At 36.8% G+C, this 13,625-nt stretch overlaps 1 protein-coding gene across 4 annotated transcripts in view; it reads right to left on the bottom strand.

Annotated features, from left to right (window-relative positions):
* Window positions 1-8,542, bottom strand: part of ppa2 (inorganic pyrophosphatase 2) — an 82,357-nt gene extending 73,815 nt beyond the window's left edge. For 2 of the 4 annotated variants that reach the window (XM_063476165.1, XM_063476166.1), the window contains exons 1-11: window positions 8,297-8,542; window positions 5,700-5,764; window positions 5,576-5,620; window positions 5,438-5,491; window positions 4,800-4,919; window positions 4,544-4,630; window positions 4,197-4,323; window positions 3,379-3,506; window positions 3,179-3,264; window positions 3,002-3,071; window positions 2,848-2,887 (exon numbers count right to left, since the gene is read on the bottom strand). In XM_063476165.1, the coding sequence (XP_063332235.1) occupies window positions 2,848-2,887; window positions 3,002-3,071; window positions 3,179-3,264; window positions 3,379-3,506; window positions 4,197-4,323; window positions 4,544-4,630; window positions 4,800-4,919; window positions 5,438-5,491; window positions 5,576-5,620; window positions 5,700-5,764; window positions 8,297-8,486 (1,012 nt within the window). In that variant the 5' untranslated portion in view covers window positions 8,487-8,542. Of the gene's footprint in view, window positions 1-81; window positions 2,641-2,847; window positions 2,888-3,001; window positions 3,072-3,178; window positions 3,265-3,378; window positions 3,507-4,196; window positions 4,324-4,543; window positions 4,631-4,799; window positions 4,920-5,437; window positions 5,492-5,575; window positions 5,621-5,699; window positions 5,765-8,296 lie in introns of those variants that run through there. The other 2 variants (XM_063476168.1, XM_063476167.1) reach the window with 2 other exon arrangements.
* Between the last annotated feature and the right edge of the window lie 5,083 nt (window positions 8,543-13,625).

The raw sequence follows: 13,625 nt of genomic DNA, 5'->3' as shown, positions 1-13,625 counted from the left end.
ATCAATTGCTGGTGCTTCTTTCACTTTCCTATGTCATTTTTACTGTAAATTGAGCCATTCTTTTATGGTGCATTTTTGAAAAAAAAAAAAAAAAGAGAGAGAAAGATCTCGGTTGTTCTGGTTCTTTTTCCAGGGTTCCTTTGTTTATCAATGATTTTTTTTAAACGTTCCTTACAACAGGTTAATTGAACACACCTGGTGATTGTGAATATTACATGTAGATTTTTCTGTGGTGCTTAGTAAATGTGCTTTTTAAACACTGAGAAACATGATACAGGGTAAGCTCAGTGTCAGTTTCAGAGGGCAGCTGGCTTGCTGTGTGGTCTTTACTTATTGTAATCTAACTGTAAGATAAACAGGTGAGATTTGTACAGTAAATTAATATTCCTTTTGGAATTCCTGTTAGAGATTTTTTGTTGCAAAGAATGCTAACAGCCTGTTTCACTGTATTTCTTTGGGTTTCAAATGAATCTATTCATAAGGTGCTACTCAACCTACTAGAAACATAAAATGTGAGACTCTTTGGGAGGTGAGAAGGCTTTTAAATAGTGTACAGTACAAACTTGTCATATACCTCAAACATTTGGCAATAGGATTATAACATCTTTTTCTTTCTTTATTCGTTTATTATTTTCAAAATGTTGATCACACTTAAAATTCAGGCCACCAAAAGGCATAAAAGTTCATTTCTTACTTTCTTATGAATCTGCAAGAAAGTATTACTTGAACTTGAATCTTTAATATTACTGCAAAAATCAGGGACATTTTCAAATAATTTTGTGTACATCTGCATTGCCTGTATTAATGTTGTTTTTTTCATATTCAGGGACTTGCCATTGCATCCTGAATCCCAATATGGTTCTTGTTTGTTATATTTCACACAAAATTATTTTGTGTGGAAAAATATACTTTCCTGCAGTTTTGTACGTATATTTTAGCAAGGAGAATGGAGGTAGTAGTAATCTGAACATATATGCACTGAGCTGACTAAAGGGAACGATATTGACTTTAAAAAAACAAAAAGCAATTTTTTGCTTATGTTACGAAGCAAGACCAGAGCAGTGATTAAAATAGTTGCACATCTTTGTGCCTGTGTATACATTTATTTATAACCACTAAGCAACTGTACAATGACTTCTTCCCAATCTATTTGATTTAATTAATGTAATTAAATTAATGACAGTCATGCTAAAGCAACAACTCACCCCACTTTTCAATATTCATTTTCTTAAAGCACTTCATTTCTTTTTCAGGAAAAAAAAAATGTAATGCAGAATTTCAAAACATTTTATTTAAACAGATTGTTTATGTGTTAAAAATAAATAAATTATGTCACAATGTACATACCAAGAATTTGTATTTCAGGAGTATAACTCATTCTTCAATGTTCATGTTGGTTCTTTTTGTTTGTCAATTCTACCATAGCTCGTCCTTTGAGACCCTTTCCCAAGTTAAAATGATTTTGGTTAGATAATCCAGAAAGTTTTTTGTAAATATTACACTCACTGTCGCTGCAATGGTTACAGTTATAGTATCACCATAGTTCAGTCAGTAGTTCTAGTTTTTTTTTAATCTGTTCTGTAAAAATAATCATATAAAAATGTTAAATTTCATTGTACAGTACCCAGCTACAGTAGCAGGTCGTTGTTGAGAGAGCCAAGGTGTAGTAAGAAATAGCGGGTTAAAAAGCATAGCCATACTTGAAGATGCTTCAGAGTGATTCTGAGTGAGTCAACATTACTTGAATGATTTTCTGGGCTTAGCTAGTATGCTCATCTCAAAGGTTAAGCCAGCAGTTCATACACACTTGGTCTTTTTGCAGTTAGACACTAAAAGGTATAAAAAAAAAAAAAAGGTGCAACTTTTTGCCTGTAATTTTACTTTTTTAAAGCTTCCCTAGTTCTCTTGAAGTTTGGTATGCTACAAAAGAAAAAAGAAAATCAAATTGAGGATGGGTATTAATACTGTAAGTATTGTAATGTACTGAATGCAGTTTATTTGAAAGCTGTTTATTATATCATTCCTGATGTTGCTGATATGTGGGTGTTTTTTTAAATAAAATTTATATTTATTTAAAGCACTTTTATTTGTTACTTCCAAGTTAATCCCAATATCTAAATTCTGTGTTTTATCCACAAGTTGAAATTTACGATGTGAACTTATAAAACACACATAATGTTTAAGATTTTCCTTTTAATTTATCCAAACGTTTACTTCTTACATATAAAGTGTGTGGTTCTGTATCTGCAACAATTACATTTGTACAGGAAATTAGAGGACTATATAAATATAAACTAGACATGGCCACAACAGTCCTGGAATACAAATACAGCATGATTCACAATCATAAAAAAGGAGTCATTTTTCCCCCATGACAAATGATAATTGGCATACTAGCAAAAAATTCAAACACGTGTCAATTGTGGCACCATAAATCAGACCCGACTTCAAGTCTGGTACTTCAGCACAATTCTTCACTTGGTGTGTTTCTTTTATTCAACAAATAACAGAGTGTCGATGGCTCTCTTTAAAATGGCTCCATACAAAATAAGAATGCAGAAGAATCCCTCATTAGGTGTTCAGACGTTTTGACTGTATCCATGCTGTTTTGGGAGAGTCACACAAAATGCCACTTTTCCACTGTGCAAGAAGAGGTTTAGAATGGCAAAAAATTATTTAAAATGTATCTCTTTTATTTTTGTAATTGAACAACTGTTGCAAAGCAATTCCCCTGTGTGGAAATTCAAGTATGATTCTTGGAATCTGTTCTTCTCTCTCACTTTTATTTATTCATCGATTAATTTATGTAGCTAGAAATATATTAATAAGTCTTTTTTTTTAACTTACCCTCTGGAGACACAGGATGTGCGCTGCCAAATGCAGGAGCCTGGAGAATGAAAATATAAAAATAAACCTACCACACTTACTCATCGTGTAGCTTTATATCTTACTGCTGCAATGGCTACCAATAGTGTGAAACAAGAGCTAGTAAAGTTCTTACCGACTGAACTACTTCTCTGGCCTCATCAGTGGTACATCTGAAAGGGCTATCACAACATAACGTGTTTTTGCTGAAGAAAAAAGCAAAGAGTAGTGCTCATTATACTTTCATAGCCAGTTACACCTTTACATCATATGCAAACACATAAAGCAGGGGTTTTGTCTTCAACTAACTTACCAGTCAATTCCTCCAGTATTTTTTTGCTTCTGTACTAGTGCCCTCCAGTGCTCGTGGGTGGACTTAATGATCTCAACTGCAAAGTCCTATCAACAGAGATAGAGACTATTTTGTTTTTTGCTGCCTCTTTCGCTAACTGCATGGACTGCAACTAGCAGCAGACTGTCATGTCATATCATTGTTACAAAGGTAGTAAGTACCTTGTCTTTGAACTCCCCATTGAATCCAAATTTGTTTTCAGGCTTTCCATCCGGCACCTTATATTTCCTAAACCACTCAACAGTGGCCTCTAAATGACCGGGTCGGTTCTTGCGGACATCCTCTATACCTGCAGAAAACACATTCAAAAACATGAATTTGGGAACTAAATTGTGCAGCAAATATTCAGTGAGAAAATTTACAGTTAGCAGTTTCTAAGATTATAATTTATGACAGAATGTAGACACTAATACAACAACAGGATTCAAGTTAAAATGAATGCCGGGTTAAAAATATTTAGAACATGCTGTATGAGGTTAAGAAATGCATTAAACATGTTGGCTAGGGTACAGTGTGTTTTGGAAAGACACGTTGAATATAAACACAACAATGTTTACAGCAAAATCTCCACAGGGTACAGACTTTGCCAAGTGTTTTAACTACAGAGTGCAAGTCTGCATTTCTCCCATGATGTCTGTGTTGGATAAACAATCAACTGAATCTGAAATGGGCAGGTACATTAGTATCTCGCTCCTGGTACGTGGGCAAATGCAAATCTGACAAGCAGTGCATACTGGCTGCATAGCTAACCTTAAACAGCTCTACATGTGCTTAATCTTCTTGTATAGAATAAGCATATGAAAATGAAATGGTGTTTTTGAATCAGGGTAGAGAGCAGATCACTTTAACAATCATTTTGAATCTGCCTTAATCTTTCTGCTGCCATGAAACAGCAAAATAATTACTAATATTCACTAACGTATGTTAAATTAATTACATGTTACCAGTTCTTGACCTTTCATTAGTTTAAAACACTCACTATTTAGATTTTTGGCATCAGGGTCTTCAGCATTGATAGCTATGACCTTCCAGTCCATTTCTCCTTCATCAATCATGGCCAAGATGCCAAGCACTTTTACTTGGATAACCTGACCAGTAGAGCACACCTGAAGAACCAAACAACACATAATAAATCATCAATTAATAAAAAGCAATACTACATAAATTGCACATGTATATACACTCACTGACCACATCATTAGGTGCACCTGTTCACCTAACTGTTAACACAAATATCTAAGACTCATGATTCATTAGATATGACTTGCTAGCAATCCTAGAAAGGGGTACCTAATAAAATGTCTGTACAGTTTTAAGCTGTATTACCTGGGTGCCTATGTCACAAACATCAATGGGGTCATTGTCACCACAGCAATTAGTTTCTTTGTCTTTCTGGCCCGGGTCTTCCCACGTCTTCAGTTCAAGCATGTAAGAAAACAATCATGCAGGTATTTGTAAAACATAATTATTGGAATATATTTAAATACAACAAAATGAACTGCAGTACTGTTATTTTGAAACAGATATGATGAAAATGAAGAAGAAGAAGGCTTAATGCATCTCATACTGTGCTTTTCCTCACCTGTGGAAGTGCCCCATAATTCCAAATGTAACCTTTATGGGGAAATATGTTGGCAACATATCGGAGCTTTCCTTTCTTTTCATCCTGCTTGATCGGATTCAGCGGTTCCTTTATCGCAATCTGGGAATTGAAGCAATTATGAAGGTGTGTGTTTTTATGTGCGTGTTTGTTGTTTTTCAACTGTTGAAGCGCAGCTGAAGAAATGAGGTAAATAACTTTCACTTCTTAAATGTCAGGAACTCCCCAAACTTCACTTTCATGCTTAGCTAGCGAGCTAAATGAAAACAGCTTCAGGGCACTGCTATTCTAACTTCAGAAGTGGGTAGCAACTCATTCCATTACATTTTAAATGAGGTATAAAGTTCCTTGTGGTGAGTTACATTTAGTTTTGTAAGTCAGTTACAACTCAAAAAGCCACATCAAATGCTTATCTAAAGATAAATAAAGTATCTTCCAGTTGTCGTTATTCTATCTGACTTAAAAACAAAACCACGACTACAATTTCTTAAAAACAGATGACTGTGCATCATAACTTTTTTTCCAGTTCAACAGCAGTTGTCATAGGGTATAGTAGAATGTAATGTGTGATACCTTACCTGTAGCATGTATGTACATGACTGTACTTTATCTATTCTTACCTCCATTTTAGCATTTGACCATCTTGGTACCTCCACCACCATGTTGTAGAGCACCTGAGAGAAACCAAGAAAGCCAAATACATTATACTGATTGTTTTAGATGGTAGAAGTGACCTGAAACACTTAATTGAACTGTACCTCACTCTCACTCTTCTTGGACTTTTTAGCAGGTACATCATTTTCCTTAAAAAAATAAAATAAAATAAAAATGGTTAGAATATTAGATTCAAGTGAAAACAAACCTTTGCTATCTAACCCTTACCTGTTCTGTCTCTGCTATTAGTGGAATATCGTGGAATGGCGAAATGTATTTTCCATCTGAGGTTTCTAAAAAACAACAACAAAAAAAAAACATAAATTAAAACTTTAGCAAAGTACTTCTGTGCATAAACATTTTACTCTTAACACATATTTTACAATTGAATTCCAGATGTCTGTTTAGTGTAGGGAACAAAAACTTAAATCATGTTATTCTTGGGGTGAATGGATATCTATATCTTGACACTTTCCACACAAACATCATGAGAGATGTCACAACAGTTTTTCTTAAACAGACTAATCGGCATAAAATACAAAGAAAAAAATCATAATAATGACAATGATGTCATAGTTCATATTTCAAAGAAACTGAGGTGCCACTTGTTCCTGGTGTTTAAAATCATAAGTATTACTCATATCACTCAGGCAGGGAGTGTTTACTTGGGCTTTTGAAGTGGGGGTTGTATGAGGTTCTGATGAGTCAGTGTTACCTGCAGTTGACGGCAATAAGCACAACCTCAAGCAAAAAGGAGAACTGACTGGCACGGAAATTGCCTCTGCTTTAGCTCCCATTAGGAAGCTCTTCACCACAAGGAAGTGAAACTTTAACGTCCCACCAGATTCCATTGACCAAAAACAGTTATGTTACCTCCCAAAAACATAAGGTCTTAATTAACTGCCGTCTCAGTCAGTTAGTGAAAATGAAAGTCACACCAAGTAGACTAGCAACCCCTGTTTTGTCCTTGTGTCCACAAATCAACAGACTTTGGTGTATGTTGTCACATGCAACAGAACAGAAGACAAATATATAAGGTCAAGCCTTTAAGCTATTACTGGTGCAGGAAAACAAAGCTTCAAGGGACGAGGTTACACTCAGACAGTGCACCGAGGACAGACACAAACCCTGCAAACACTGCTTTACAGAAGAACAGCTTTACAAAACACAGCATCAAACTATAACAGTATTAATGACACTGTCGGCTAATATCTTTTGAAAACATATTTTAATTGATATACTGCCCAGTCATAGGTACACTATTACTCTACTTTCTCAATGCCAATGGAGGAAACTAGAAAGTGAGGTAAAATTAAAAGTTTTCAGTTTCAGATAGTTTTGCAGGGCTCAATAAATGTGCAAATACTTTTGATGTTAATCTATTCATTGATCATTATAGTTATTATTATTATTGTTATTATTATTATTATGCAGGTGGGAAAAAGAAATTATTAATTTAAACTGCTCAGTCTTCTGACAAAGTTTCATCATGAGTCTTATTATTTGACTAAACAATAATAAATTATCTACATAAATCACAGGCATCAGTACAGCCCTTCTATTGTGGCCAAAGCTTTAAGAAGTTCCTGTATTACTGACAGTAACAGGAAAAGAACAATTGCCTTTCTAATGCACAATACCAAAGCGATGTTCAATCACAAACACACTCTCAGGTGTACGTTTTGCAGTGCATTTCCATGCATGCAGCCCACACGTTAGTGCACTGCAGTGTGCATGTTGTTGCTGCATGTCTGCAGCCTTCTGCTTGAAACAAGATGAATCAAATATTACAGCATTTGCTTTAAAATTGTGACTCAAGTTCCCTTTTTTTAAAGCAATTATTATTGTGAAAAGCAAAAATGCATTCATTTCCAGTCCAGTTTCCTCATTACTACCATGTGCACACTATAACATGAATATTCATGTTTATTGATACTTGCATTTTCATTTAAAAAGTGGCACTTTTACATTTTCTGGTAATTTACTGATGCAGCAGTAAAGCGCTAACATTGAGGTCATACAACACATTTTAATACTCCAAGAAAACAGTGCCTTGTACTGTGAACAAACGGGACTGTCCCAACTCCTCACACTCTCCTGGCTTGGGCTTAGTGCCATTCACAATCTGGACCAGAATAGTTTATTTTAGTTTCTCAGCTTCTCTCTTTCTTATCACAATAATGTTCACGATTTTACAGATACTGTGGTGTAATTAAGGAAGCTAAATGTATTTGTTTAATTAAGTTAGGCTTTTGTCACTGAGGAAGCACTGGAGTTCCCTGCTCAGGTGTAGATTGCGATCACACAGCACCACATCAGAGTTCAACCCCAGTGCGGTTTTGGGGTAAAGCATGGACCTTTGCTGTGCCTGAATAAAGCTTTATATCTGGTTTCATCCTTGTTGTTACGTTTTGATAAAGAAAATTCATGATCTACAACACGGTTTGACTTGATATGATGTGTCTTGATGATAGAAATGCATCCATTTTTGGTTTTGCATGACTGGCATCCACGTGGCCAACAAACAGGAAGTACAACCCACGAGGAACACGCACCTCTTCCTCGTTTCTCCTTATGCGTACTTTCAAAACACGTGACAACGACGGCTAGCATTAGCGGGATTTTGGCACTAAAAGCAAAGCCGTAAAAGAGCCTCTTGGGCAGGAAACATAACTCAAAGGTCAAGCGTTTACCTTGACCTGCATGTCGACTTATGGTTACCACAACACGGTCAGACACCAACCTTTGTGACTGTGCTAACCAGCTGCAGCATTCAATGCAAAAGACAGGCATGGTTCCTTTCACAATGGCGGAAATTAACTTACTAAAATAAAGCCGGTAGTCGGGAGAGTTCTGGTGTCCTCTCTGCTCCGTTTGATAGTGCATCGTTTTTCTGAAATAATACTGGTGCGAAACAGCTGCTGCTTGTGCAATAACTTTGCGGCTAGAGGCGGAAAATGTGCCGAAAACTGTCACCAAACACCGGACCGATGAGCGTAACATCAGTGCTCTCATTATACACTTCTTACTTCCCCCGTCTTAGTTCCTGCTTCCCGTCCTCCAGCTTCTGTTTCAACAGCCTCGGCGTGAAACCGCGGGCTTCCGGTCAGCGCGTTTCAAAATAAAACACCCCAAAGCTGCGGACGTAGTTTTGTGTGACGCAGTTTCTACATGAAGGTGCGAATGTACTGTATATTTTATTTATTTTTCCCATATTCAGACCAGCACTCTTAGACATATTTAGGCAGTGGCCCATATTTGACCTGCGTTTAGTCTGTTTTATTCAAACAGTTTCCAAAGTGTAGAAGCGTTTTTTTTCTTTAACACGATCTTCTTGTTTGTTTGTTTGTTTTGTTTTTTATTTGGTATAATGGTGTAGTGTCACGTATAAGTAAGCCTGGTCTCATGCCTCAAGTCTGTTCAGTCGTTCGTCTATTACCAATACATTGGTTTTATTTTATTAATAATAAATCATATTTTAACCGGAAGTAATAATTTCTAACTTAATTTTACAATTTGTGTAGCAGCCACAGAAAGGATCGTAGTGGGTAGTAGCTTTATTTTTACTGCCCCCTAGCTGTCGTTCGGGTCTTTCTACTTTTTTCTTTGTTCTTTCTGTCCCTTTTCTCCACCTTCCTGCCTATCAGCTTGAAACTGTTATATTACACACGTACTGAGTATTAATAGAAATAATAATCATGGAAATAAGCAAATTAAACAGATCAAATTAAAAGGAAAATACCAACTAGATGTGCCTATAGAGAATTTATAGAGCTCATCTTGGATAAGCATTCTTAAGGAAGGAAAACTGGGAGAAAAGGCTGAGATATTTGAAATTACACAAAAGTGGATGTAAAGTCAGTGGCAATGGGTCTTATGGAGGGATGAATCCAAATGTGAAATATTTGGTTCAAATCATCACCAATATGAATATGTCAAGAGATGTACAACTCAACCAAGAACAGAAGAAAAGTCAGCTAACATCCAGAGAAGAGCTTTGAATTACCTTCAAGAAGCCTGAAGAACAATTCCCAAAAACGACTTAAAGAAATGACAAGGAAGCTGCCTAAGAGACTTCAGGCTCTGTTGAAGAGTTAAGGTGGCCATACCAAATATTGACTTACAAGGTCACTGGAATTTTACAAACTCTGATTTTGCCTTACGCAAATTGAGATCTGGTGACTATAGAAGCCATTTGACTACGGTGAACTCAGTAACATGTTCAACCAGCCTGAGCTGATTTGATCTTTGTGACACTGCGTCTTATCGTGCTGGAAGCAGCCTTAAGAAGATGGGTACACTGTGGACATAAAAGTACAGAAATGGCCAGCAACAGTACTCAGGTAGGCTGTGGCTTTAGAAGACACTCAGTTGGTGGCAAATGCTAGGCCCGTTGCTGGGCCTAGCATTTATGTTGTCTACACTTAATTCTGACCCTACCAAATGTTACAGCAGAAATCGAGACTCATCAGACCAGGAAACTTTTTTTTTTCAATCATCTGTTTTCCGATTTTGGTGAGCTTGTTCAATTCTACCATCACTCCTGTTCTTAGTTGACAGGATGGGAACCCAGTGTAGTTCTGCTGCTGTAGCACATTTGTCACGAGGTTCAACATCTTGTGCATAAACTAGGTGTAACAAGTGGTGATTATTTGAGTTACTGTTGCCTTGAGCTCAAAGCAGCCTGGCCATGGACATTCTATGTCCATGTGTGATTGCACATGTTTTTCCCAGCAAATAAATAAAAAAATACTATAGCTGTCAGGGATATTGTGGATTTCATGTTGGTAATTTCAACATCATGAGATCAAAGTCTGTATGTATCCATTGTGCCTTGAACAAACAATGATCCCATTCCCCTTGATGTGTTTCTTTTACGGCTCTATAGGTCGGCCTCTGTTCAAACAAACGGCAAACATAGCTTATGAGGAGCCATAAAAGCTGGTTCATGTCTTTGATATTGTCGCCACCCCCAATCGGACCCTGAACTTCACAAGTGGAAAAATGGATGGATGGATGGATGGATGAATTATAAAAATAACAGCTGTGTTTTAAGGCCACAGATTTTCCCATAAGTCTAAATTCCCTTGCAAATGTAAACTCTCTTACATCAGGTCAAACAAAGCCACACCTTTAAATGACAAAATGTCACACCAGCTCCTTAGAGCGAAGCAGTTCAGCTTACAGGCGATAACTTTGTTTACACACTTGGACATTTGTTTACAGTGTTTGATATGGTTTACTTTATCAAGTCCGCTTGGTTACATAAGACTGTGCTCTGAAGTGTGTTTGACTACGTTCAGCCCTGTGTTTCTTTCTCTGTTTGACAGAGAAGGAAATAATTTTTGTGAGTCACCCAATGTTCACAGGTCTAAGTATAAGGGGTTATGAAAAACACTGAACAGGGTTTGTCTTTATCCCAATGAAAACCACTGGGAAATCATTTGTGTTTAACACTTGAAATTTGACTTTGCTAGATCATTTCATTGGATCATTTGCTAGGTCATATTTGTAAGGCAGGGTGCATAAGACAGATGTATCTGGAACCGATATCAGTGAAACAAGGTTTAGTTAAAAATAAATAAATAAAAAAACAGAAAATGAAGTATAATACAATTATATATCAAATTGATGTAGACAGATTACTGACAACATTAGTGAGTACAAAAAATTCTGGTGTTCATCATTTCACACAAGACAGAGTTTTATTGTTAGTCTTGTAAAGCACATGTATACACTTACCAGCCACTTCATTAGGTACACCTATTCAGTTCTTAATTAATGCAAATATTTAATCTGCCAACTCAATGGCAGCAACTAAATGTATTTGGGTGTGTAGATATCATCAAGGTGACCAGTTGAAGTTAAAACTGAGTATCAGAATGAGGAAGAAAGGTGATTTAAGTGACTTAGAACATGGCATTGTTGTTGGTGCCAGATGGGCTGGTCTGAATATTTCAGAAACTACTGATCTACTGTGATTTTCCCAGAAAATCATCTCTAGGTTTTTAGAAACTAGTCTAAAAAAAGAGAAAATATCCAGTGGCAAAAAATGTCTTGTTGATGCCAGAGGTCAGAGAAGAATGGCCAGACTGCTTTGAGCTCAAGGCAACAATAACTCAAATAGTCATCACTTGTTACAGCCAGTGTATGCACAAGACGTTGAACCTCGTGGCAAATGTGCTACAGCAGCAGAACTACACTGGGTTTCCATCCTATCAACTAAGAACAGGAGTGATGGTAGAATTGAACAAGCTCACCAAAATCGGAAAACAGATGATTGGGAAAAAATGTTTCCTGGTCTGATGAGTCTCGATTTCTGCTGTAACATTTGGTAGGGTCAGAATTTAGTGTAGACAACATAAACGCCAAATAGCCCATCTTTGCTTGTATGAGTGGTTCAGGTTTTTGTTGGCGGTGTAATGGTGTGGGGGATATTTTCTTGACACACTTTGGGCCTAGCATTTGCCACCAACTGAGTGTCGTTTAAAGCCACAGCTTACCTGAGTACTGCTGCTGACCATTTCTGTACTTTTATGTCCACAGTGTACACATCTTCTTAAGGCTGCTTCCAGCATGATAAGATGCAGTGTCACAAAGATCAAATCAACTCAGACTAGTTGAACATGTTACTGAGTTCACCGTACTCAAATGGCTTCTATAGTCACAAGATCTCAATTCATTAGCACACTTTTGGAATGTGGTGGAACGGGATATTGTCATCATGGAAGATCAGCTGGCTCATCTGCATAAACTATGTGATACTATCGCGTCAGTATGGAGCAAAATCTCTGAGGAATGTTTTCAGCACCTTGTCATATCTGTGCCACTTAGAATAAAGTCAGGTATGAGGGAAAAAGTGGGTCCAATCTTGTATTTGCAATGTTGTAGTAAGTAAGGAATATGTTATTTATATATCACCTTTCAAGAGTGTTAATAGAATGTTAAATATAATGTCAGTATTACCTTTTAATTATATAGGTTTACTTATGGTAGAATGCTGCATGTAATCATTTGTGTTTAGAAGTATGTAGTTGATAGTATCCTGAAAGGATGTCTCATCCTAGGAAGCTTGTGTGCATTCCAGAGCACTCTGGCTTTCACACCCACATCCTGGGAGCATGGGAGAGGTCGTACCTTGTCTTATTGTTTTATGGTAGGATAAACGTATCTATGTCTGTTTTACTCTAAGTGCATTTTGTTTAGATGAACTGCTGGACTTCGAGGCCAGCAGGGTTAGGAAGTCATTTTATGACCACACACACACACACGCACACGAAGGGTATTCTTTGTTCACATGTATACCTATAAGATGTCATATGTTAATGAACCTATGCATATTCATGTAACCACAATAAAAGAGCAGTGTTACGGGAGAGCGGACGAGAGCAACTGAGGTCAAGCGAAGGAACAGCGCCTGTCCAGTTCTCTCCCGTGCACGTTAATTTATAAAACCTCTCTGAATGTCATTTATTCCAATCTGAGTTGAATTTACAGGAAAACTCCTAACAAAGAGAAAGATCCCAACAAAATACCAGAGCATTAAAAAAAAGAAAAAAAAAGAAGAAGAAGAAAAAAACAACTGTACCTAATGAGTACAGTGAGTCTTTCTGTGTTTTGTAGTCCCAAGCAGATCACATTTTTTTTGCTGTCTGCAACCCAGGATTATGGAAATAGTTCAGGAATTTGACTGAATTATCTGAGTTCTCTCACATTATATCAGTTCGTGGTAGGGTATCTTATTTGGATGTGATGTCTCACCAAAGCACCGCCCAACCTTCCTAGAAAAAACTGTGTGTGCGCATGCATATGCATGGGTGTATTCAAATAAGGAAACTATGTATGGGAAATTCCAAAGTGTTCGCTCACAGGGTGTCGCTTTATGGTTGGGGTTTTCTCCAGAATATTGTAGGGTCTTTAACTTACAGTATAAAACACATTGAAGAGATTGTGGTTGTGATTTGGTGCTATATACAATAAATAATCCTGAATTGAACTGAAGTAAATACTGTGTATGCATGTACAGTAATTGTTAGTTTTGCTGGAGACGAGAAAGATGTGTCTACATGTCTCCACGCTTTTATTAATATTCATCGGTCTAGTGGAATTGAACAACATATTAGTAAGAGAAATATGGAAAAGTAGCTGTAGGCT

This window comes from Pelmatolapia mariae, linkage group LG6, assembly GCF_036321145.2.
Source record: "Pelmatolapia mariae isolate MD_Pm_ZW linkage group LG6, Pm_UMD_F_2, whole genome shotgun sequence".
Classification (NCBI taxonomy): domain Eukaryota; kingdom Metazoa; phylum Chordata; class Actinopteri; order Cichliformes; family Cichlidae; genus Pelmatolapia; species Pelmatolapia mariae.
This window is presented reverse-complemented; position numbering and strand designations above follow the sequence as displayed.